This window comes from Eufriesea mexicana, unplaced genomic scaffold (genome assembly GCF_001483705.2).
Source record: "Eufriesea mexicana isolate 0111107269 unplaced genomic scaffold, ASM148370v2 scaffold1121, whole genome shotgun sequence".
NCBI classification, from domain to species: Eukaryota; Metazoa; Arthropoda; class Insecta; order Hymenoptera; family Apidae; genus Eufriesea; species Eufriesea mexicana.
The window spans coordinates 181,657-205,796 of record NW_016909245.1 but is presented as its reverse complement, the minus strand read 5'-3'; the positions used below and the strand labels follow the sequence as shown (position 1 = coordinate 205,796).

The 24,140-nt window shown below is 28.8% G+C and overlaps 3 protein-coding genes across 5 annotated transcripts; 2 read left to right on the top strand and 1 right to left on the bottom strand.

Moving 5' to 3' along the window:
* Positions 1-572: 572 nt before the first annotated feature.
* On the top strand, positions 573-7,324 carry LOC108547574 (putative sodium-coupled neutral amino acid transporter 11). Its single transcript, XM_017900154.1, has 7 exons — positions 573-724; positions 2,598-2,651; positions 3,227-3,314; positions 4,122-4,331; positions 4,951-5,203; positions 5,437-5,785; positions 6,893-7,324. Exons 1-7 carry the CDS (start codon positions 665-667, stop codon positions 7,322-7,324), a joined length of 1,446 nt encoding a protein of 481 aa, XP_017755643.1. The 5' UTR covers positions 573-664.
* Positions 7,325-8,833: 1,509 nt separating this feature from the next.
* Positions 8,834-17,197, top strand: LOC108547524 (zinc finger protein 271). Its single transcript, XM_017900092.1, has 5 exons — positions 8,834-8,872; positions 13,844-14,041; positions 14,554-15,426; positions 15,620-16,138; positions 16,286-17,197. The coding sequence occupies exons 1-5, from the start codon at positions 8,834-8,836 to the stop codon at positions 17,093-17,095; spliced, it is 2,439 nt and encodes an 812-aa protein (XP_017755581.1). The 3' UTR covers positions 17,096-17,197.
* A 275-nt stretch (positions 17,198-17,472) lies between these two features.
* On the bottom strand, positions 17,473-23,154 carry LOC108547542 (bestrophin-4). Of its 3 annotated transcripts, none has more exons than XM_017900113.1 (10): positions 23,036-23,154; positions 20,696-20,979; positions 20,343-20,477; positions 20,109-20,275; positions 19,595-19,752; positions 19,265-19,507; positions 19,120-19,200; positions 18,885-19,036; positions 18,649-18,783; positions 17,473-18,419 (listed from the first exon to the last, which is right to left on the bottom strand). In XM_017900113.1, the coding sequence occupies exons 2-10, from the start codon at positions 20,872-20,874 to the stop codon at positions 17,627-17,629; spliced, it is 2,043 nt and encodes a 680-aa protein (XP_017755602.1). In that variant the 5' UTR covers positions 20,875-20,979; positions 23,036-23,154; the 3' UTR covers positions 17,473-17,626. The 3 variants fall into 3 exon arrangements, with proteins under 3 accessions (XP_017755602.1, XP_017755601.1, XP_017755603.1); XM_017900112.1 differs by lacking the exon at positions 23,036-23,154 and adding an exon at positions 21,051-21,140; XM_017900114.1 differs by lacking the exon at positions 23,036-23,154 and adding an exon at positions 21,051-21,140 and having other exon boundaries at positions 19,265-19,495.
* Between the last annotated feature and the right edge of the window lie 986 nt (positions 23,155-24,140).

Genomic DNA, 24,140 nt, shown 5'->3' with positions numbered 1-24,140 from the left:
TTGCAATATATATGTCCGTTTAGCTGGAACATTATCATCAAGTTTATTTCCGAGTGGAATTATAAAATATATACATTGTAATTATATGAATCACTTCTGTTTCTTATCAAATATAAAACCAACATGTCGTCAACACAACAATTTGATTAATAAGCTACCAACTAACATCGCTTCTGAAATGTATCTTTCCATTCTAGTCAACGACCTTTAATCCAGCTAAACGGCTAACATACATATATATTTCTCACATCGTTATAGCGATCGTTCATTTTGACGCGAATCTCGTAAAATTTTTGTCATTTTGTTTTCGATTGCTTCATTCTATTTCGAAAGAGTTTACAGCTTCGAAGGTTTGACTAAAGAACTATGGAATTCAGGGAAAAGCTAGATAAAGACGAACAGACGATAACGGAGACATCGTCGGACCTCGATAACGCAGAAAAACAGGAACGTGTGCGATGCGCACGCACCCATCGCAACCACTATACGTGCATGCCATTAGAGGGGTTGTACGAGGGGTGAAAACGGAAGCTCGGTTAGATAGGAAGGGTGCAGTCGCCTCAGACGTCTGCTCGATCCTATTCTCGTGTCGAACCTTCCCTTTAAGATTTCCGTTTATTCTCGTTTCTACCTCCAATTCTTCCCCTTTCAACAATCTCCTGTGATGGCTTTGGACGCGAACGAGAAGAGTTATATTCTGGACGCGAGAAGCAATTACGAAGATGTAAGTAAAATTGCAATTCCAGTAGTTGTAAATTGTTGTTATTCTTTCATCTTTTTAAGAATATGGTAGCATAATAATGTGTGACAAAAATTGTTTTCCCTGGGCTAATTGTCAATACACGACTTAGAACGAAAGAGAAAAACAGAAGAGCAACTCGATTTCAGAAAACGTAGTCCTTCGCGTAATCCGCGTTTGTTTGAAGTGACTCGCGCGGGGAGCTTCGGATTTGTAGCTGTTGCTTGGTGGTTTTATGCAATCAGATCGTATAATCTCTGTCCTTTCAGCTGAGATTCATTACATCGTAAAACTGATTGAAGGATGATCACGATGGTAAATGTGTGAACGATAGCAGGGTCTTGTGGCAATAGATTGAAAGTCGGGAATGGATATTTGCCTTAATAATAAAATCGTAAAATGTTTCAACATCTTCAGGTATCGAAGCATGTAATTAAAAATTTTGACATTTAGCTTGAATTTCAACAAAGTTTTATGAACTTCGTTTCGTTTAGAAGTCGGTGAAATTGAGTTGAACGAAAATCTGAGATTGAAATGAACTTTTGCTAGTAACGAAAATAGAAAAAAGATAATTTTGTTAATTTTTTGGCAAATTTATTCTTCAAAACTGCTATTATTTAAAGGAAAAAGAAGATATAAGTATCTTTTGATTCCAAGATATTTGCAGTACTACGGTGACAAAGAAGAAAAATCTATAACTCATCGGATATGTACATATACATCTACGCATTCTCTTTCTACGTATTTCTTCGACTGTCTACTTACGCTATGTTGAAATAATTTTCTTTACGTATAAACTATTACTTCTTGGTATTCTATTTCCAATTATTCAGTAGCGATATTTCCGGAATGCTTTGTGTTAGTATCCTATTTGTAAGGAAAACTAAGTAATTTAAAATGTACGGATAAAGGATCATAAAAAATTAAATGTCCATATATCAAGTTATAAACGAATTAACGCGTAAAAATCAATTTCTCTTTTTGGCTGTATTTATATGATATTTCTTAAAACAATAATTAATATAATATATCTATATATCCTGGGTTATAAAACGACTTACTATATATATTTGGTACTAATTTATTTGCTTCATAAGTATGTAATTATATAATTATAATTCATAAAGTTATAATAATTTCAATAAAGCGTTCAATTTATAGGTATCTTATTACTTTCAATCTTATCAGAAAAGTCTACGACTTCTCAAATGTTATTAGTAGATTTAGGAATATGTTTTAAGGGTGGGGCATATAGATGGAAAAAAGTTAATATTTCTATCACTTGTAACACTTATGAGCAATAGCGTTCAAAACGATGTTGTAGTATCGGTATTAAATATGGCATAATATATTTTATTACAATTTATTTATTATAATATATTTATTACAATTATTTATTATTTATGCATTTTTCATTTGATTAAATGCTAATGAATTTATTCAATTACAGCGATATTGTAAATTAAATCTGTTATTTAATTTCGTTGTTAATTCAACTCCACAATAAATTTGCAATATTGCGATTTAATATGCATTTAGTATCGAAATCTGTTATTTCGTCGAAAGTTTTATTTCAATTGTCTGTTCGATGAGAATGTGGCACTTCGTTTATTAATTTATGGTAAAATATTTTATACGCATATTATTTGTCAACCAGTATTTAATTAATGATTTCACAAAAGCAACGTGGTTGAATGAAAATGAAGTACCTTTAGTATTTTCAAGGTGAAGAAAGACATTTTCCTCGTAAGAATATCATACAAAAAAATGTAATTAAAATGTAATTTTGTTCATTTGGTGATTTTACCGTGATTAGTATTCAGACGTCAACTTTGCTATTAATATTGACTTTAAATAGGGTGGCAGTCTTGGTTCAGAGGAATCTTACGATGACATGAGGCAACTTGTCGGGGTAAGAAATGTTGGTTAATTAGAATTTATGTTCAATCAAGATTAGTTTATGTCAGAGTTAAATAATGCATGAATTTTGCGTAAATTAATTTATCTTGCTATCGATTACCGTTTTATTTTCTCTTTTCTTTTTTTTCTTTTTTATGGACATACAGGTTAATATTTTTCGTATAGATGAAATGAAAAAATAGATATTACACAAAATGGAAAGTAAAGAATTTCGTTAGATGTAATAATCATTAATTTAAATATCATTAATATATTATAATACAGTAGTATGGAAATGTATAAGATTAAACGTTTTGACTGAATAGGTACTAGTAGATAAAAGCTTGAACGTCGCACAAATTTGTGTTATATAAGAATTTTTTATGAGCATTGTTTTTGTTAGATTGAATTATTATAGATTTCTGTGTTTAATGTTAACGCATATAAGTAGTTTTTAACTCTGATATAAAATTTTCTAAGTTATTTTTTGCATGTTTTTCAAGTGACTACTTTGATATTCTTTTCTCTTTTTCCTTTTTTAATTTACTTTCATTTTTTTATCGATATAAATGAAATGTGATTTTATAGGAAAAGAAGGAAGAATCAGGGAAATTCAGTAGCCTGCCCCTGGCCAGTTTTAATTTCATCAATTCCATTATCGGCAGTGGTGTTATTGGTAATTCGACCAATCATGTTATTGGTGATTGATAGAAAAAAAAATCCTTAAACACCGAATTGAGAAACGATATATGATATACAATTTATTTCTTTAATACACGAATATTTTATTCATACAATGCACTTATCCAATAAACCTTTATGACCATAATTGAATACAATATAAACATATGTATATGCTTCATTTTATTATTATATATGTAATTAATTTATATAGCTAAAAGTGGTCGTTGATAAATATTAAGTACTTGACACTTTTAATTATCGATTTTTCCATATGAAATTTTAATGATCTCTTCATTCTTTTTCCGATATCACACTTCCAGTTTTTCAAATATAATTTTTTAAGATATCTTCATAAATAGATTAGAACCTTGGCCTTGTTTAAATTTAGGGATTCGTGTCAATTTTATTTTTTCAAGAGGATATGTTGGCATCACGCCTGTTTTTTTTTCTGATCATTTCGTATGAAAATGATTCATCAAGGATTTAACTATTTGCGTATTTATCGCGTTCATTCAGTTAAAATATTACGAAATCATGAAATTTTGAACCTGTAACGAAGGTGATTTATCAATAAAATTATTACGTACACATTATCCATTCGCAAATAATATTAATATCAGTAAAAATAATTATTTTTCTATTTTGCGAAATTTACACTGCAAAATCAACGCTATGACAACCATGAATAATATTAGTTATTAATTTTAACAACAAAGTAAGGATTATTTCGGTGTTTAAGGAACAACAATTATTTTGAAACGTTCAGAAGAACGACGAGACATTAATTAATACTTTTCAGGTATACCCTATGCTCTTCATCAGGCTGGATTCGGTCTTGGGATAGTATTACTAATACTGGTGGCAGGCCTTACTGATTACTCTTTAATTTTAATGGTTAGGAGTGGCAACATCTGTGGTGAAATGAGCTACCAGGGTTTAATGAGAGCCAGTTTTGGTCGTACGGGATTTTATATTCTTACAACTCTACAGTTCATTTATCCGTTCATAGGTATATGCATATTTTATAAACTCAGGTTACTCGTAACGAAAGGTTAAAGTTAACGATTACAAAAGGTAAAATTAGAATTTCTCCGAACCTTTCCATTAATTAAAATGATCTACTACTACGTATTAAATCCACCTGACAGCATATTTTACGTTATATGTACGTTACTGTTCAAAAGTAAACGAGAAACGTTTAAAAAAAATTTTTTTTGTTAATAAACGAATTTTTTATAACTGAATCTCTGTATACCGAAAGAAAAATTAGGGAACTAGTTAATGTTCATAATCGTTTTATTACGGAGAAATTTTCACTGTGTTCCATTAATTTCATAATAATATGATCGAAATTGCTGTCGATTAATTTATTATTAATCTGTTATATGAATTTTAATATCATGTGGGTATTGTTATTGAAAATTCATATAAGAAGAAGTTTTAAGTAAAAGAGAAAAAAAGAAATCTCGATAAAATCTCTAAAGTGGCTATTTGAATCGAAACAATATATTGGAAAATACTCCCTTTTCGCGTTTTACTGAAACTGGTTTGGTGAATTTCAAGTGCAACCCCTCTTGTGTTCAAGAGTCGCCATTCATGCCGTAACTTATTTCTCTTTCCGTTTTCAGCGATGGTCTCTTATAATGTGGTCGTCGGCGACACGGTGACGAAAGTGCTAATAAGGGTAACAGGGATAAGTGAGACAAACATTTTTGCTCATCGTCAAGTGGTCGTTTTCTTCGCAACGCTTTACATCACTATACCACTGTGTCTTTATAGAAACGTGGCTCGTCTAGCTAAGATCTCTTTCCTTTCATTGGTCTGCGTTGGTTTCATACTTTTGGCGATCTTAATACGGATGAGTACGATGTCAGCAATTGTGTGAGTGATCTACCAAATGTTCTTCTTTCAAGCTTTGCATTTACATTTCTCTTGCGATATTTTCTTTTTCCTTTTGATATTCGATTTTTTCATCCTTTTCGATATTATATTTATATTACCACACAATATGGTATTTCTGTCTTTCTATCTTTTGTCATAATTTTCATCTTATAACTGCATTAAAAACTCCTTAATTACGAGGAAATTATACGTGAAATCGTTTAAATTTTCAGGCCAAGCCAAGAAGATAGTTGGCGATTCGCGAATTTTCCCGGCATAATTCCATCCGTTGGAATTATGGCATTCGCCTTTATGTGCCACCATAATACATTCCTCATCTACGAATCTATAGAAAGAGCTACTCAACAAAAATGGGACGTCGTCACTCACTGGTCACTCTTCACATCCTTCTTAATCGCAACAGCCTTTGGAATCATTGGCTACGCCACGTTTACCGCATACGTTCAAGGTGATCTTATGGAAAATTATTGCTGGGACGATGATCTGATGAACTTTGCGAGAGTCATGTTCAGCGGGACTATTCTTCTAACCTTTCCCATCGAATGCTTCGTCACAAGGGAGGTGAGATATTTATATATCTTTATAATATCGGTTTTTTACTCAGTTTCGCTACTGCAGAGATTTCTCGTAATTCCTCTTATAATTGGTCTTCTTTCTTTTAATATCGAAATCATACTGAAATTTTTCTCACTTAATAATTTGTGTTTGTTGTGAAAATTAATATTTAATAGTAAGATAATTGTATTTTGTAGTTGAGCGAGATACGAGAAATTTTATTCTTGATATCAAAAGATTGTTTTTCATCGAAACAATTGAATTTTGTTTGTTTAAAATTTTCAAAAGATTTTTAAACAAACAATCGAATTTTGTCCCTTTAAATTTTCAACGAAATAAAAGTGATGAACACGAAAATTACTGTGAACGAGAGTGGTAGGGATGCATGGAAGATGGGATAATATTGGAACGTCCTGAATAATAGAAAGTGAATTGTGGAAAGGAAATGGAGAAACACGAATGAAGGAACTGGGTAAATTGAAACGCACGCCGAGTATAATAGACAAAGCGAAGTATACTGGAGATAAGTTGCTGATAACATGATGATGCTGATACAACCATAAAATTCATTGTATCGCTAATACTATATAATTAAAAATTAAGAAAAAGACAACCTTTTATTCGAAATTTTTATATTTCAGTTCAATGTTTAAATCTAAAGAGAAATTATTTACTAAACATATTTTATTAATTTATGCTAGAAGTAACTAATATATTCGGGTTTTCACTAAAGGCTAGCTTATGTAACCGTTAATAGCTTCTTGCAAGAATAAAAAAAATCAATGATAACCCTTTCCCCCGAAGCGTTCATCTCGTAGAAGAAGTCACATAATCGAGTTTAATGTTAAAGTTACACTCCCAAGTTTCTTCCATAAACGACATAAAATTCACAATTTAATCATGTTTATAACGAAAAATGTTTCATAACGAATTTAAATGACAAACTTTAGACTTTTTCGTCGTTCAACATTTTTTAACTCCTAGTGAAACTTTTAATAAAACATTTACAACTCAGTTTAATCTCGGACGCCATTTTTCATTCTACAATTGAACTTCAAATTTTTATATGAAACTTTATTTGAAAATTTGTTTGAGAAATGAAATTGATTTTAGGTAATAATGACAGCGATCAAAGGAACCGACGAGCTTGAGGACCATACCGCGTACATTCCCAATTCCGACCGGAAGTACTTGATAATCACTCTATCGATAGTCGTGGTCGCTTACCTGATCTCGATGTCCACGGATTGCCTTGGAGTGGTCCTCGAATTGAATGGCATCCTCGCTGCTGTACCGTTAGCTTACGTTCTTCCTGCTTTGTGCTACCTCAAACTCGAAGATGGACCAATTCTTTCATCAAAGAAGCTTCCAGCGTTAGGATTGATGTCTGCTGGAGTGTTCGCCGCGGTCTCCGGCTTCCTGTTACTGATCCTCAACAGGGATACTTCCAGCTCCTGCGTGCATGGAAAGGTAATGCCGTATTGTATCGATGTCTCGAATAGTACGAGTTTCAATTCGAGCATCCCAAGTATTAGTCCGATGTAACTCGAGGATTTTTGAATTGGTCGAGGAACTTTCAGACGTTTTTGTGCAAAAGAGTTATAACTAATGAAAGCTGTATAGCGAGGTCATAAAATTATATAGCGTGTTAAATGCGTGTTAAATATATAGCGTTTTGTATGTTTCGAGAATAGAAATAGCAACTTGAAATACAAAATAGGAGATAAGAAGCTTCGACTTCATCGAGAATTGTACGATATTCAAATTTGAATTGTCTCTTTCCTTGCAGTATATTTGATGAAATTTCGTATAGCACGCGATTTGAAATACAGGTTCTAGAAGTATATAATTTCCTATTTTTCACTCGTTTTATATGTATTATAAGAAAATTTTCGGCATCGACTTGGAGGTGACTTTTTCAGTCTAAGATTCGAATTGAGAATCAATAGGTGTCGATGCTTCGATGTTTTAATTTACGACCACGCTATATCGTTTTCATTAATTATACCTTTATATATTCGAAATTGAAATCCGAAGATCGCGAAGGGAAATCTTGCTTATAGAAACGTTTCGACATTTTTTCTTATTCTTTCTTTAAGTGTTTATTTTCTGTGATTGAAATAGGGTAACTTAGATTACCGAAGGAAAGTGTTCAGCGTTAAAGCAGCGATAGTTGCTTGATTGTTCTAGAAACTGGGAAATGGGGGGTAATTGTAAGATTACGAGTTTAGTTGAATCGAGAAACGAAAATCAAAAAGCTTTTTCTTCCACTTCTGACAGTATGTATATCGTAGATAATATAATAATGAAAACACCGAGACGAAGTTAAGATGAAATAAATTATGCTGAACAAGTAAGAACACGTTGAGATGAAAGTTTAAATATGTTATAACAATACGATGTACCTTGGAGATTGAATCTATTTGTTAAATTTGTCAGCACTTTATCTTGTTGAAGGCGTGAATTTAAATATTTTTAAAACCAAAGACTATAGACAATATTGTAATATACGACTTGGGTTGTGTAAATTTCTTTCGGTGTTAAGATATATTTCATATATTTCGGGGAGATGAATAGTAATCGTTGCTACTAGTTTTTCCACTAATTATAATATTTTGTGATAATTTTTAAATAAAATATTAATCTTTTAATTACGTAGAATTTTACGTGTTTGGGTTACGTGTTATGATTCTTTTACGGCCTAATATAATTTTGAGGTATATTATCTTTTGTCAAATTAGTATTAATATCTAGTTTCTTGCTTCGCTGATATGTAGTGTAATTAAAAAGTTTGGAATTTTATTGGAATTTTTAGATGATAAAAACGTTTCGTTTATAATTATTAGATTTCTATAATTTATAAAATATTAAAAAAATTATTTAAATATTATTAGTTGGAATTTACGTGTACCTGGTCGAGAAAACTTGTATTAAATACGTACAACTGAGGCGTGAAATAAGTAGTTTTACAAATGGCAGTGCGAAACTTAATTGTAATCAAGAATTGAACAATGATAAATTATTTACTTGAATCGCAATCGTTCCGTTTCAAACATGCAAGACAATTGTATTGAAACCAAGGATATACTGTTGGTAAATTAATTGCAAATGCTATATTTAATTACATACGATGAAACATGCTATTTAGCAATGACAGTGTAAGCTGTTTCGACATAATAGATTTTCTACTTAAATTTAAAAGCATATAGTATTTATTGATAAATATAGCTGCCAATAAATTACTATTCATAGAACCACGAAACAACTTTCGATTAATTAATTTCTCTAAAATGAGAGACACTGATAAAATCTATTTTGCTGAGATGAAAATTAAAGAAATTTAAAGAAAAAAATAGAGAAATAAAAAAAAACGGAGATAGAGAAAATATGATGTTGAATGGATTCAGTGAAATGGAAAATACTGAATAGGAAATGAAAATTCTATTCTTCCTTTTCGATGATAAATTAATATATAAATAATGGAACTAGCCGTGTAATATTGAAAAAAAATATTATTTCTATTAAATATTAACTTAATATAACCAAATATATTGTTTGTCGATAAGAATAATACTCATTATGATTAAATAATAAATAATATTAAGCTGTTGCAACACTATTTTTCGAATCTTTATCATAGGGGCATATTATAAAACGAAGGGTAGCAATCAAGATTTTGTATTAAAAAAAAAAATATAATAACAATACGATAAATGGCTTCTTATTTGGTGTTACATTAAGAATATCTTGTAAAAGAATTAATGTAATTACAGATTATTTGGTGGTTAAGCATATTTTGTTGTACAGTTTATCTATTACTTTAAGTTTACTTTACGATATTTATTGTATCGTTAACATTTGTAAATTTACAAGTGTGTTTATGAGAACATTTTGTTTTTCTTTTTCTTTCCTTTTTTTTTTTAATACGAAATCAAACCATTTGCTTTCTGAAAGGGTCTAGGTATAATAGAATAAATATATAGGATATTTTATTGGATTAATGCAATTAAAAAGTAGATATTTCAAAATTTAAAACAAGATAACATTTCAGAGCCCTTTTTTAGAAAATATGAATGCTTTTTTATCAGAATTTCTTATTTTTTCACATTTTGATTATATTTTATTCGTTTTCTCATTTAAGCCATATTTTCAGTTACAAATGAAATCATAAAACTGTAAAATGATGTTATAAAAAATAAAGTTAATTTATTTGTTAAAATTTATAACCAGTTATCTTGTTTTAGAGAAATATATTATATTTTCAGTTGCATTATATCCTAAGAAGTGCAACGTATTAGGCCTAATAAGTATTAATTAATATAAATGAAAGATAAACTCGTAGAGAAAGGTATAAAACAATCAGAGACCACGATAACGAAAGTATTTAATGAAAACCGATAAGAAAATTAATTATTTAAATTATACTCCAGTTGAAGTGTTTGCGATATTATAAAAAGTTCGTGCAAAATTTACCGGGTGTCCGTAAATTTGTATATAACATGTATAGGTGTATATCTATGTGTATTTACCTTTCTGTCTATCTATATAAATCATATATGTAACAAAGTATTATAGTATAAACGAAGGTATTATATCTTAAAATATTGTTAGTGTTAGTGTTATTTATTATATCATTTAAATCATAAAACACGTACATCTTCGAAAAGAATAAAATATTTCTGTCTTTGCAAAATCTTATTTTCGTTCTCTTTTCGGCATCTTTTTTTCTACGGTAAGAAACTTTTACAAGATGTAATGCTTTCATTTATACTAATATACTAGATCATGTATTTTGAAAACGAGCTAGTACTAAAGACGATTTTATCGATCGTAATTCTACACGAACTTTTTACATTACTCTAATAGATAGAATTGTTCATAAAACGAGGTTCTCAATTTTTATTAATACTTCATATATATGTGGGTACCAGGGAGAGTGTGTAAGATGTTAAAAAAACCATGAACATTCCAAAGATCTAGAGTTTCAAGCATTTAAAGGGTTTATATAATATTTAAAAATTCTCTAAACTTAAGAAATTTCTGAAAAATCTTTTAATAGGTAAAACTCGCCAAAATCTATAATCACTACATATTTGCCAAAATTCATAAAGTAAGAATGACATTTAATAAAATTCTTGAGATTCTTTTTATCTATAAGAAAATGGTAATAATTTCAACAATTAACTTTTACTGTATAAAAATTTCGTACTATAATATTTTTGTGTATCTCTGGATTTTTTATTATCGACCTTTTGTCAAAGTTGAATACTTCCATCTTTAAATAGTTTCTCAACTTGAAAAAAAAAGAAATTATTAATATATTGGTGAAATAGAATACTAAAACTGAAAGCACTGTAATTAACAATGTAATACTTATTAGGTAGTGAATTCACAAATAAAGAAGAAGCTAATGCACGAGAAGTTAAAATATTTTCTACGGACACTCGGTATTTTTTTTATATAATCAAAAGAGTATAAGATTAGGAATTGAAAAATATGTGCAACATGAAATAACAAAAACAAAAAAAGAAAAAAAAAGGCAGAAAGCAGTCATTATTGACAATCGCGCATTGCAGACCAACAACTATAAAAGAGAAAGACGTAAAGCAAGAAACGATTATTGGAATTCACCAAATGAAATCCATAGAAAACGTATTGAAAAAATTTCATAGAAAATAAACATTTTTGAAAAAATAAAACAGGTTCCTAATTCTTTTAATAATCGCAGTCTTTTGTTTATAGTCGTGATCATATTTTTCTATGATTGCTTCATTTTATTCGTACGAAAATGAATAAACAAATTTTTACAAGCGCCATCTATTTCTTAATCACTTGTTTGTACAGCTATAAAAATAAATCTAACTAACAATCAAAATAATCTATTGAAAAAAATTTGTCTATTTTAAGTAGTATTGAGTAAAATTTTAATCGATTAACAATTATTCCATCACCATTACTAAGTTTCACACATATTCTTTTATAAGATTACAACTTATCCTTTCCAGGAAATTCACTTTTCTAACGTATGAATATTTTTAGTATAAAAAATGCACAAATTAAATATCACCGAATCAATTGTATATAGCCGTTATTCTTTCTTCTGATATAAGGATATAGTGCAATAATCGATTGTGATCTAACCCGTTAGATATAGAGTATTTCTTCAGATGTATATTCTTCCTTGGCGGAACTGCGGAACGACCTTTCAAAATACAGATGATTTATTTTTTAAAATAACAAATTGAGATTTATTACTGTACACACGACTATAATATGGATATATTGCAATCTAACGGGTTACGAATGATGTTAATAACATACCTAAGATTGTTCTATTATTCGTTGCGAACTGTTTATCGTTGAGCAAATGGAAACTTCCGTCGAAACCAGAATGAGTAATTAGTGATATACGCGATGCTGGAAAATTGAGTAAACAATTGATTAGTAATTTAAAATTTTCAAACACTATCTGCTTTAAAATGAAATCGTATTTGTATACAATTTAAAGCATATACATAACATTATAGAAATATAGAAAGACAGATCAATTTCATTTTCAAAATTATTTAATCAAAGTGAACAGACATGATATATGTATTAAATGGAAGTTCCTTTTAAATAATGTTGTTTAATGTAATATTATTATGATTTAAAAGGTTAGTTTTGCTTAAGGTTTCTAACTCAATATAATTTATGAATGATATGTAATTTTATAAAAAACATCTGTTTTTACATTTGCTGATGTATTTAAATTAAATATATTTAAAACGCGTATAATGTTAAAATAAGATACGTGTATAATTAATTTTAATTAACAAGAATAATTACCTTTTAAATGTGATTCCTTTTTCTCGCGAAGCATATATTATAAAATACGTTTCACAATTCAATAAGAATAATTTTACGTAAATGACTAATTTTTGGCATAAATATATGTTAATCTTAATTTTGTAACTATAAAGGAACACAATATTAGAAAGTATGAAAAAGAAAAGATGTGGCTACTAATTTAAGCTTTGCTCCTGTCAAAGGTGCATTACAATTGTCGCCAGAAAATTTATGAATAAATGCAACTATATTTACTCTACGTGTATAGACAGTGTATTTGTATGTTTCTTTGAAACAAGTCTATACTTAAAATGCTCTATTGTAACATTAATTGATTTTGAAAAATAAATTGGAACAATAAAAAGACGAAAAGCGTGTTTAAGATCAAAATGAAATATTTTCCACCTTTCCTTTTTTAATGTAAACTTTTGTATTTACTTTATACATTTTTTTCTGTTCCATTACTTCACTTTTAAAAAACTGTATCTTACAATAAAGGAAAACTTTTAATATCTTTTCATATGCTGTTAAAACTACGCATGAGCATGTTATCGCGACATCTAAACTGACATTTAAAATACAATCTGCATATGTATTCCTCTATATCTTTTTTTAATAAATATAAATGAGCATAATATTATGCCTGTTTGTATAATATATACAATAATACAACAGTTCACTGAATAATATTGAATAAAATGTACTTGTGACGTTGATTTTTGAATGGGGAAAGAATGATATATAAATTTTTCATACAGAATATAAGTAGAGGTTAAGAAGGAAAAAGAATAAAACACTGCGAAACAAGTAACACAATGAGTTATTATTGAAATAATAAAATACAAAACAATGAATAATGAAACCGTTTTAATAATTAATCCAGTGATTTATATTTTTTTTATTTCTCAAAATATGGTATTAAAATCACTTTGTTAGAAACTGAGTACATTGATTTTATTTTTAGTAATATTCGTTCGTATTTTGAAACATTTTGAAGTTTGAGGTAATCTGTAATGAATTATTTATAACGCTATATAATGTTATACTATATTTTTATATGAATTATGTTCTTTCATCATATTTTTTATGCAAATATTGATTTTATGACGTTCTTTTAAATTTCAATTATTAATCAACTATTCCAATCTTACATAATATTTCTTATTAAATTTGAGCAGCTATTAATTACAAATACATTGAACAACAAAAATGTTAAAAACATTCTTGATTTCTTAGGAGGGGAGTTCGAGTCGTAGCTTGATTTCCAAATGCATTAAAATGGAAGTTTCGAAAAACGCGCAGTTAGTTGATACACGTGAGAAAATTTATGGAGATGAATGCCGAATCTGTTTAAAAAGAGCTGCTGAAATTTGTGAACTTTTTAGAAATGGGGACGCTATTCCTCGTAAACTTATGGCCGTTGCTTCTGTACAGGTTAGTTTGTAACTCCTTTTACGATAATAACATACTAAATTATAATTTTTTTGAATATTATTTTTTCTTTTTCTGTATGTTTTTAACGTTATTATTGTATACTATTTGTAGCTTTTAAAAAAATTGTTGGAATCGATGTCATCTGTATTAAATATAAATAATTGAAGTCAATACTACTTAAAAACAAATTTGATATTCTAAAAATTGCAAAGCAATTAGAATAATATTATGTTTTCAATAAATTTGATATTCCGAACTTTTATTTCTTCAATTGTTTTGTTATCTAATTGTTTATGTATTAATACAAAAGTTTATTATTATAATTGCAATAGTGTTTATTTTTATTTATTATTTTTATAAACGCAAATATTGTTAGTTAAAATTTGTATAAGTTTATAAGTTGTATTACATGTGCTTACTAATAATATAAAAATATTATTTATGGCTTTGTAAATTACATGTTGGTAGATTTTAGTTATTAAGATTGAAGCAGTATATGGATGTTGTTTTAGATTGAAGAAGGAGATGGTTTACCACCAATAATTTGTTTGCCTTGTAATCAACGTTTGGATGCATCCTATGACTTCAAATGTCAAATACAAAATTCAGATGAAAAACTGCGTCAGATTTTGAAGCTAAAATCCTCTTCCAATGATTCTGTTACCAGCGCCAGTATAGTTACAGCAATAATTGCTGATGTAATATCTAGTGTAATATCGTCTGAGAAAGAAAATATAGAAAAGCAGGAAGTTTGTTCTACAAATTTCTGTCCTGATAATTTTTGTTTCACGAAAGATGATTCTTCCTTTTGTCTTAATTCAGAGAAGAACTTGTTTTGTTATGAAAAAGACTCACAAAGTCAATTAAGTGACACAGAACAAAGAAAAAGCTTAGAAAATGTAAATGTTTATAAAAGTTTATTAGAGGATGATTCTGTAAGACAAATAAGTTCAATAAAACAAGAGTTTTCTTTGTTGGTTGATCATGTGGTACAAAGTAAAGATGCTTCATTAAAAGAAGAAATAAGTAATGAAGAAAATCAACAGGTATTAGAAGAAACATCAAAGACAGGTGGTATTCAAGATGATGAAGAAAAACCATTAATTTCACGCACAACTAGACTACGGTGTACACAGTGTATTAAGTCTTTTCGTACAAAAGTGGCCTTGCAGAGACATGCCATTGTACATAAACGTAAAACTAAATTGCGTTATGTTTGTTATGTTTGTGATAAACAATATTCTACTCTTGCAAAAGTGAAAAATCATGTTGCAATTTGTCATGAAGCTCATGATAGAAAAGAAAATATTCAAGACAAGAGAATTAATTATGAGCAAGGCAAAGGAATTGCAAATGTACAAGATAAAAGAATTAGTAATATCCAAGTAAGTATTTAAACTTGATTTTAAATAAATTTTGCTTCACTGAAATGAATATATAATTTTATCTTTAATGATAATAAGTTAACATTGACATCATTCTTTGGTTTAACCAAAGAAGGTATCTCTTAATACGTTTCCATTGAAATTATTTTACTATATAATTGAATCATATTTGAGTTATATCTTTATATTTCAGGATAAAAAAATAAAAATTCAAAAAAATGACGACTCTTCTAAAGAACAACGAAAAAGCCTAAAATTTACATGTAAAGTTTGCTCAAAACAATTTACTTACCAAAAATCTTTTATTACACATGCTAAAAGTCATCCAGAGTATAAATTAGAAGAATTAGATGACTCTTCTCAGTGTTCAACAAAAGATAGATCTACAGATACAATTGAAGAAGAAGAAGAAAATGAAGAAGAAGAAGATGAAGAAGATGAGGAGGATGAAAATCTCCCTGCTGAAAGTCTTCAATGTACTCAGTGTGGAAAATTATTTGCAACAAAAAGAAATCTTAAAAGGCATGTTTCCACACATAGTGGATTGAAGTACACATGTGGAACATGTGGTAAAGGATTTTCAAGAGTGGATAAATTAAAAGATCATGAACAATCAAAACATAAGGCTGAATTATTTGAAAACTCTGACCTGGATGATAAAGAAGATATAGACAATATAAATAAAGGAGACTGTTTAGAAGGAAGGAAAAAAGTAAGTTATTGAATAATGTAAAGAGAAAACAGGATATTAAATATCGTAAAAAATTTAATAAATATATATTTTTAATTTTATTAAATTTCAAGCTAAACAATTTTTCTATCTTAATGTAATTTCTTTGAAATTTGAATATTATTTCAGGATCGTCATAATAGACCACACAAATGTGCAATCTGCCCTAAATCGTTTGCACAGGCTCAATCGCTAGCAAATCATATAGAACGTCATAAACGAGTCAAAGAAACTCAAAAAAGGTTCCTTTGTGAAGTCTGTAGCAAATGTTTTGCACAAAGTGGTTCTTTGGTTGCACATATGCGTACTCATACTGGAGTTAAACCATATGTCTGTAATGTGTGTAGTAGAGCTTTTACAAAGAGCACTTATTTACAATTGCATCTGCGTACCCATAGCGGAGAAAAACCTTATATTTGTCAGTATTGTAGCAGAGCCTTCGCACGTGCTAATACATTAGCACGGCATATAACTATGCATACCGGAGAAGCGAAATATCATTGTCAGATTTGTACAAAATCATTTAGAAGACTGACCTCGTTGAATGAACACACTTACACACACACTGGACAGAGACCATATGCGTGCAAAATTTGTACAAAGAGGTATAATAATGCCGGATCACTCTATGCACATAGAAAAAAGTGTAAGGCACAACAACTGTCGAATACTGGATTTTCGGTTTCCGTGGAAAACTCTGTATCGCAACAAGATATAAATGTTCCACAAGTTTTGATTTATTCACAGAGAAAATTAGTAGAAGATGCAACTGTTGGACAAGTTACGCCCATGCCGCAGTATATGATCCCAAATGTACACAATCAGAAAAATTTGGGATCAAATATTATTCAGCCATTTACAGTGGATGATCCAAATGTTTATACGATTAATTCAAAGCAATTTAAGAATCCCTATTATACAATTTATCCAAACATGTAAATTAATAATGTGTCCGGGAGATCGATTAAAGAATGCCTTTTTTAGAGCTATTTATGTGTTCTTCTCTCATATTTTGAAAAACTAGTAAATACAAATATGAAGACAACGATATATTTAAGATAAATATTGAAACAGGTAAGTAAATAAATAAAAGATAAAAATACGCGTAAAAACTGAAATTTTAAGAGATTTTAAAAAAATAATGTTTTTAATAACTTTTTAATTTACACACATTTATTATTGATAGGTTTATATTTTAAGGAAAAGAAGTTTAATATATTATGATTATAAGAAAATAATTTAATTTTTATCGAAATAATATTAATGCATTTAATTATATTTTTACAAACAACTAATTTTCCCGAGTGTAATACTTACAATAGTATAATAATATTGAGATATACCTAATAGTAAGACTTTTATGGATAATATCGTTATTTTATAGTGATAAATACTTTCATGTAATTCACTATTTATATTCCATAATAGTTATCACATATAAGCATATCCAATTATAAAACATTCTTCTTTCTATGAAGAACTTGAATCATCATCGGATATGTATTTCTTTATACCTTGCGGAGTTGCGTCTAGTTTTAAATTTGGCGAACTTCTTGAATAAGGAATTGCTTTTTCACCTGCCGATACATCATCTGTTTTATCTCTTGCCTTTATCATTTGTCTCCATTGAATACCTTTCTTCTTACTTGTCCCCATTGATTTATGTCTTTTTATAAGAAATTTGGCACTTTTGTTTTTTGGCAATGCTGTTTTTGTCGAAGTTGACAAAGGTGTTTCTGGCAGTGTTAAATGAGATATGGTCGTATGATGGCATTGTGATTGACATGTATCTGAATGAGGACTATCATTAGGGTGTATACAGACATTATCGGATGGGTGTACATTTTCGAAGTCATACGTTCCCTCCACTTCCGGAGAATGTTCTGAACTAAAAGCTTCGAACGAGGGTGACTGTATAATTTTTGAGCTATAGTCTTTCCATGGATTTACATTACCAGTATATACAGTAGGTGTATCTATAATATGCCTTGTAAGTTTTGACAAATTAGATGTACTCGCCGAAGGTTGTACAATCACTTTAGGGCTTTTTGTTATTGTAAAAAATGCCTTACGATTTGTATCGATTCGTGGTACTGAATGTTTTCCTAAAGGTGAAAGTTTCTTCACGGTCTCCGTTATCATTTTTCTTCGTTGCTCTGTTTGGTCGATTTGAAATGACGGTTCTTGAATATCAAATTGTAAAATTGTCTCAGAACAAGTTTGATCAGTCGTCGTAGGTGTTTCACAGTCCAGGTTGATCTGGCTAAAACAAACGGGTCTAACTTAATAAAACTTCATTTTGTAAATAATAAATCTAATAAAGTTTCTAAGTATTTGAATTATTTATTCGATAGCTTTATTTTTTTTAAAGATCGTTTTTGTTTTATATTTTAGGCTATATATATTTTTTATCTTTATAATTTATAAGAAAATATCTCAAAAAATATAAAAAAATAAGGAAATATTTATCTAAAGGTATGTGTCAATCTTACCGTCTTTGACATAATGGACTATCATTATTATGTGTAGCCAAACTCAATGTTGATGTGCAATGTGACTGTTTTAAATCCTCTTCGTCCTCTTCTATAACATCTGGTAGAAACATGGTTTGTTTTTCTTCAGGAACTCTAAATATTAATACACGAATATCGAATTTTAAATTACTTCCTTGCATATTAATTTACGTACATTAATATGAAGAATAAAGTGATATTTTAAGAATACTAACGTCATATTTGCCACGCTACCGCGATAAGTTTTCTTTTTATAAGCAGCTGCAGCTTCCGTGTATGGTAGAATTAAATTTTCAGCATCATAGTAAATGTCTTTGACCAATGGTGGACATCGATTCATTAGAGTATCTACTCCAAGATATGATACCTAAAGTGCATATAGCAAATGTAAAAATAAAATTATGTAGTTTGAGAACGTATGAGACGATGTGTGCAAAGAAATCTAATTACTTTTGTGTGGCGATCAATTATCCAATTCAATTCAAAATCTTCGTCATCGTCGCCAAAGGGATTAATTAATTGTTCTGCTACCTATTGGAATACAATTATTATTATAATATTGTTTTTTTTCATTCTAGTTAAAAGTTATAGGTACCTTTAACAAACCCATAAAAAAGAAAAATTGTAGGATCGTAAAAACTGGTATGTAAATATCAATCTGTAGTTGGAATTGTTTTTCTTTACCGTCAATGTATTGGCGAGCTATTAAAGCTACGGCAAAAAAACTATATGTTGCTAATGTTACCACTTGTGTGTAAACTAATGGAATTGATATCCAATCATAGCTCCATAAAAGGCCACATTTTGTACGAAATTCATTAAATTCCTGTAATGAATACTGTCTTTCATTCAATATCATTTGACTTTTTAATATAAATTGCATTAAATAAATTATAAATTCTTTCTGTATCATCCGATACAATACCTCCATAATTAGTTTTAATCCCTGAGGATCGGGGATCCTGTGATTTTGGCGCGCTTCCTTTAGAAGATTGATGAACCATGTGCAAGGGATCCAATAAGTGTTGAATTCTGAACTCGGTACTGCCAAAAACAAGTCCAATTCGAGTGATGTCATAAAACCTGCAAACGGTATTTATAATGTTAGTATGATATTAAATTAATGTTATTACTAATATTGAAAATTAATTGTGTTTATAAATTGTTATAATTTTGTAGGGTCTATGCATAACAAAAAATATTATAAGTATATTCGATTAAAAAAAGAATCACCTTCATTAAAATAAGTTTTTAGTCCAAATTCAATAATTATGATTTTTATTTCCGTTCATAAAAATTTTCTGTTATTGGTTTCCGTCGTTTCATCATAGATTTTGCCTTGTTAGTCTTTCTTCACAGTAAGTAAATGTATGTACACTTTTGTAGGAACGCATACTACAGGTTAAAATTAGTATGTTCACGCTAAAAGAAAACTTTACCAGAATCAACGACGTGATCGAGTGTTGGAAATCGTTTTTTCACTGCTGAACTGATCGAACGTAAAACAAGTATCAAGGAAAGATTCAAGTAACGCATCAGACCTCTTCGAAGCATACGACCGTATTCATCATTGCCGGTAACATATAATGCAATTAAATGCATTGTCCTATCAATAATAATTATCATTATTAAACATTTTATTATTTTTTCGATTGTTTATTTTCAGAACTTACTTATCAGGCCAAGGTATCGCTTGATATTGTTGCCACCATCTTTGAGCAACGTAAGACACGTAGAATCCAAGAACAAAACTTAATGGAATTAAATTAATAAAATTATCGCAGTAAATAACGATCTGTTCGAAACTTCTAGAAATAAAACAGTATATACTTAACAATTACTAGCTAAAATATTTTTCTGATCTCAATAGCAACTGATGATGGGATAAATATAATTCATATCTCTTTTGCAGCTTTCTCTATTAATTACAAAAGCTTAATTATCAAAAAAAAAGAACGACAAAAATTGTAATTTAATCCCATCAGAGTTAGTAAAATTCATATTTAGCAAGAATCAAACTGTGAACCTTTTTAGCGTGGAATTAAGTAGGTGACGATAAATAGTGGAAAGTGCGGCAAAAAGGAGTAGAAATAAGAGTAGTTCTCTATAGATTAATTTGTAGAGTGAACCTCTCCACATAAAAAGAAGCCTGGTAAATCCACCCCTGGTTGAGTTTGCGACTTGATATTGATACGAGACCGTCATCTTTCCTTAGTTCAGTATTTGTCAGTTTCGTAACGGAAGTAACTTTGTCGTAACAATAATAATTTCTTTCTTTTCATCGTTACTATAAACTCCACTTTCATAAATCTATCAATGAAAAGTAATTGTTAATGAATATTTGATTGTATTTGCTCAATTATTATTAGATAAGCAAATACCTCAGGCTCTATGGAATAAATTTATGATGGAATTAAAACATCTTCCCGATTTAATGTTACTATTTTAATTGATGAACTTTTCACAATCTTTTTTCGACAGAAGAATTATTAACTTGAAATCCATCGTGGATCTCTGAAAACAGATATGATAAAATTTTCTAAGTTCCAATGAAAATTAGAAAGTTCAAATTTATTTTCTCAACTTTTAATTTACTGAAAATATTTGCCTATTAATATTAATTCGATTATCATAAATGAATAAAGTGGCGACTATGTTCTAGGTTGCAAATTAAATATTGCATAAGGATGTCAGTACGAGAAACAATTGTTACAACGTAAACAGTATGCCATTGTTAATGCGCAAGAATCATGGCCGGGAAGTGTCTATAGTTTTTTGGTCTGTGCACCGTAAATAATACCGAGTAGTTTTGGGATTTGCGCCAGTATGCAGCGACGCCGTTAAATATAACTTCGAACATTGGAATAACTGCCGTCTGAGTAAACATACAATTTATACGAGGTTTCACAGTATGTCACAATTGCAGTCTTAGACTAGGTATGATCTCCTGACAAGTTGCTAGTTCACGGAGATTGTTCTTGGACTAAGTTCATAAATTACCATCGTATTATACACAATTGAAGATTCTATAAATGATTAAAATCAATGAAAGATAGTATACTAACGAGAATAAAAGCATCGAATAATATTTTTTTAAAGAATTTTAACAATTGATATTTTTGAGCTATTTATATTTTTTTCAGCATCTACTTAAATATTATTCTTAATAAATAAAATTCTCTTCAATATCTCTTTCCATGATAAAACTTATCTAAAAAGCTCGTGTGGCTTGGACTACTTTAACTTTTAGATCAATGTCATTTGCTAAACTTCCGGATCTCCACCTCCGCTTTAAAAATCCTTGAAAAGCACTTATAAATAAATAACATGTAAAATTTTTATTTATGATTAACGAATTCATATTACAATTGCATATAATATATAAAAGTTCTTTTTTGTATAATTACTAACGTTAGATCATTATGGAATGATGATTCCATTATGGTAATTTAATAAAAGCCGAAGCTATAGTTTGATTTATGAGTTATGATTTATGAGTTTGTTTTTTTAACTAATCTATTTCAGCTATGAGTCATCGATGCTGTAATCAAAGTATCATTTTGTTTTAGAGTTTCCGTGTTATTCCTAATGACACGTGCGCGTAACGTCATCATTGTCTAACAGATTGTCTGACGGTCGTTTGATGCTCTTCGAGCAGTCTAAAAATATGTTTGAAAGAAGCATGCGACATTGGCCGAACTACGAAACACTTCCGTTCAGATTTTAATGCAATAATATAGATTAAGTCAGTTAAAACTAACTTAAAGCGGTTTATCCTTCTATAAACATCTTTGTGGACAATTGTAAAAGAACATACAATTAATTAGATGCACTAAGATGAAATGCGAGAATATGTACATATATGAAGAGAGAAATACAAAAAAAACACATAGCAGATGAAGTAAACACAAAGAATGTGTAAACAAATTTATAGTGAATCGTAAATATATTAATGAATAACTTTATTACCTTATTGGTATTCATAGTAACACAAAATTCCTATAAACTTTATAAATAATTATTAGTACATAATATATTATGTTTTACTTCTTTCTTGTATTGCTGTAAAGGTATGGAATAATTTTATTTAATATACATATGTTTTTGTATATATTAATAATTTATTGGTTTTTAATTTCGAAATTATATCAGCAAAATAAAATAAAAATAAAAATATTAAAAATTAACGTGTATTTATCAATATAAAATAAAATTAATATCAAATATATCTCACCTCGCATGCTTTTATTTAAATTAATGTAATCTAAACGTTTTGTTAATTAACAAACAGATAAATGTTATATGTTAATGCATGGTTATACTCGAATTTATAAAACAAGTTTCACATTTTAATTAAAATAATTACCACTAAAACTTTAATTTATTTTACCAGCAGTTACTAATTTCATGTATCCATAAGAATTAACTTTAACTTTTCAGTTTACTCACAATACAATATATTTTTAAAAGTAATCATTTATTGTCTCAAATGTGTTATACTTTGCATAAAACGTTTTAAATCCACGCACCTGTAAAAACTGCATTAAAAACTTTCATAAATTTATTTTTACACCTTTATCTTTTCAAGATTAAGTTTTGAATTTTACATATTTAAAGGATAAGCGTAAAATCGTATTGTTTTAATCGTATTGAGTGAATGCTTGTAAGCATTCACCATATTCATGTTACACTGATTTACCGACTGTACATAAGTATTTAAAAGAATATTTAAAAGGGTTAATTCATGGTTTTGACGAATTTTCAACATATTACGCCATCGCAAATAGTAATACACAATTTTATAATTATATTAAATAACACGATTAAATATTATATTATTACTTCGAAAAAAATTTGTATTGTTATGACACCTCCGATATAAACAACATTTGATCAGTTGTAAGATCAGATATGCACCCAAGGCTAGTTAGCCGTAAACTGATTCGCTAAGAAAATCCGCATCGTCATTGCGAATGTTAACATTGAAGGTGGTCAATTCTGATCCGATGGCAGATGCCCAAATCTAAAAGGGGTCGAAAGTCAAGCTCTAGGTATTGTGAATTCGTACCTATATTTGCCATGTTTGTTATAATTCAATCACATTTACCTTTTGTAAGAAAATGTTATCTTTTACCATTCAAGTGTGCAAAATTGTTTCATTAAATATAGATTGTCATTCATAGATTTTATTTATATAAAAATTAATTTTATTTGAAATGGATTATTAATTAATAATATTTAATATACACTGATTGTTGTTCAAATGATGATCGAATAGTGATATAAGGTTGAAATGTATGGAATGATATTCTTTTGATTTATATACAAAAGTATGTAAAAATTATATAACTTTTAATTATAATTAAAATTGGAATAATCAAATTAATGTGATTAATTAATTTTTGACTTATAACAATATCTTAAAATTATGATGAATAGAAACAAACTTAATATTTGTACATTCGTCGAAA

Excerpts from the sequence above, each read along its gene's own strand:
- LOC108547542 (XM_017900113.1), bottom strand. The coding sequence starts at position 20,874 with ATGACGGTCTCGTATCAATATCAAGTCGCAAACTCAACCAGGGGTGGA. Across the intron at positions 20,478-20,695 it reads CTTAATTCCACGCTAAAAAG|AAGTTTCGAACAGATCGTTA; the intron begins GTTCACAGTTTG and ends TTTTATTTCTAG. Across the intron at positions 19,037-19,119 it reads TAATTGATCGCCACACAAAA|GTATCATATCTTGGAGTAGA; the intron begins GTAATTAGATTT and ends TATGCACTTTAG.
- LOC108547574 (XM_017900154.1), top strand. The coding sequence starts at position 665 with ATGGCTTTGGACGCGAACGAGAAGAGTTATATTCTGGACGCGAGAAGC. Across the intron at positions 4,332-4,950 it reads GTTCATTTATCCGTTCATAG|CGATGGTCTCTTATAATGTG; the intron begins GTATATGCATAT and ends TTCCGTTTTCAG. Across the intron at positions 5,786-6,892 it reads AATGCTTCGTCACAAGGGAG|GTAATAATGACAGCGATCAA; the intron begins GTGAGATATTTA and ends AATTGATTTTAG.
- LOC108547524 (XM_017900092.1), top strand. The coding sequence starts at position 8,834 with ATGCAAGACAATTGTATTGAAACCAAGGATATACTGTTG. Across the intron at positions 14,042-14,553 it reads TGGCCGTTGCTTCTGTACAG|ATTGAAGAAGGAGATGGTTT; the intron begins GTTAGTTTGTAA and ends ATGTTGTTTTAG. Across the intron at positions 15,427-15,619 it reads AAAGAATTAGTAATATCCAA|GATAAAAAAATAAAAATTCA; the intron begins GTAAGTATTTAA and ends TTTATATTTCAG.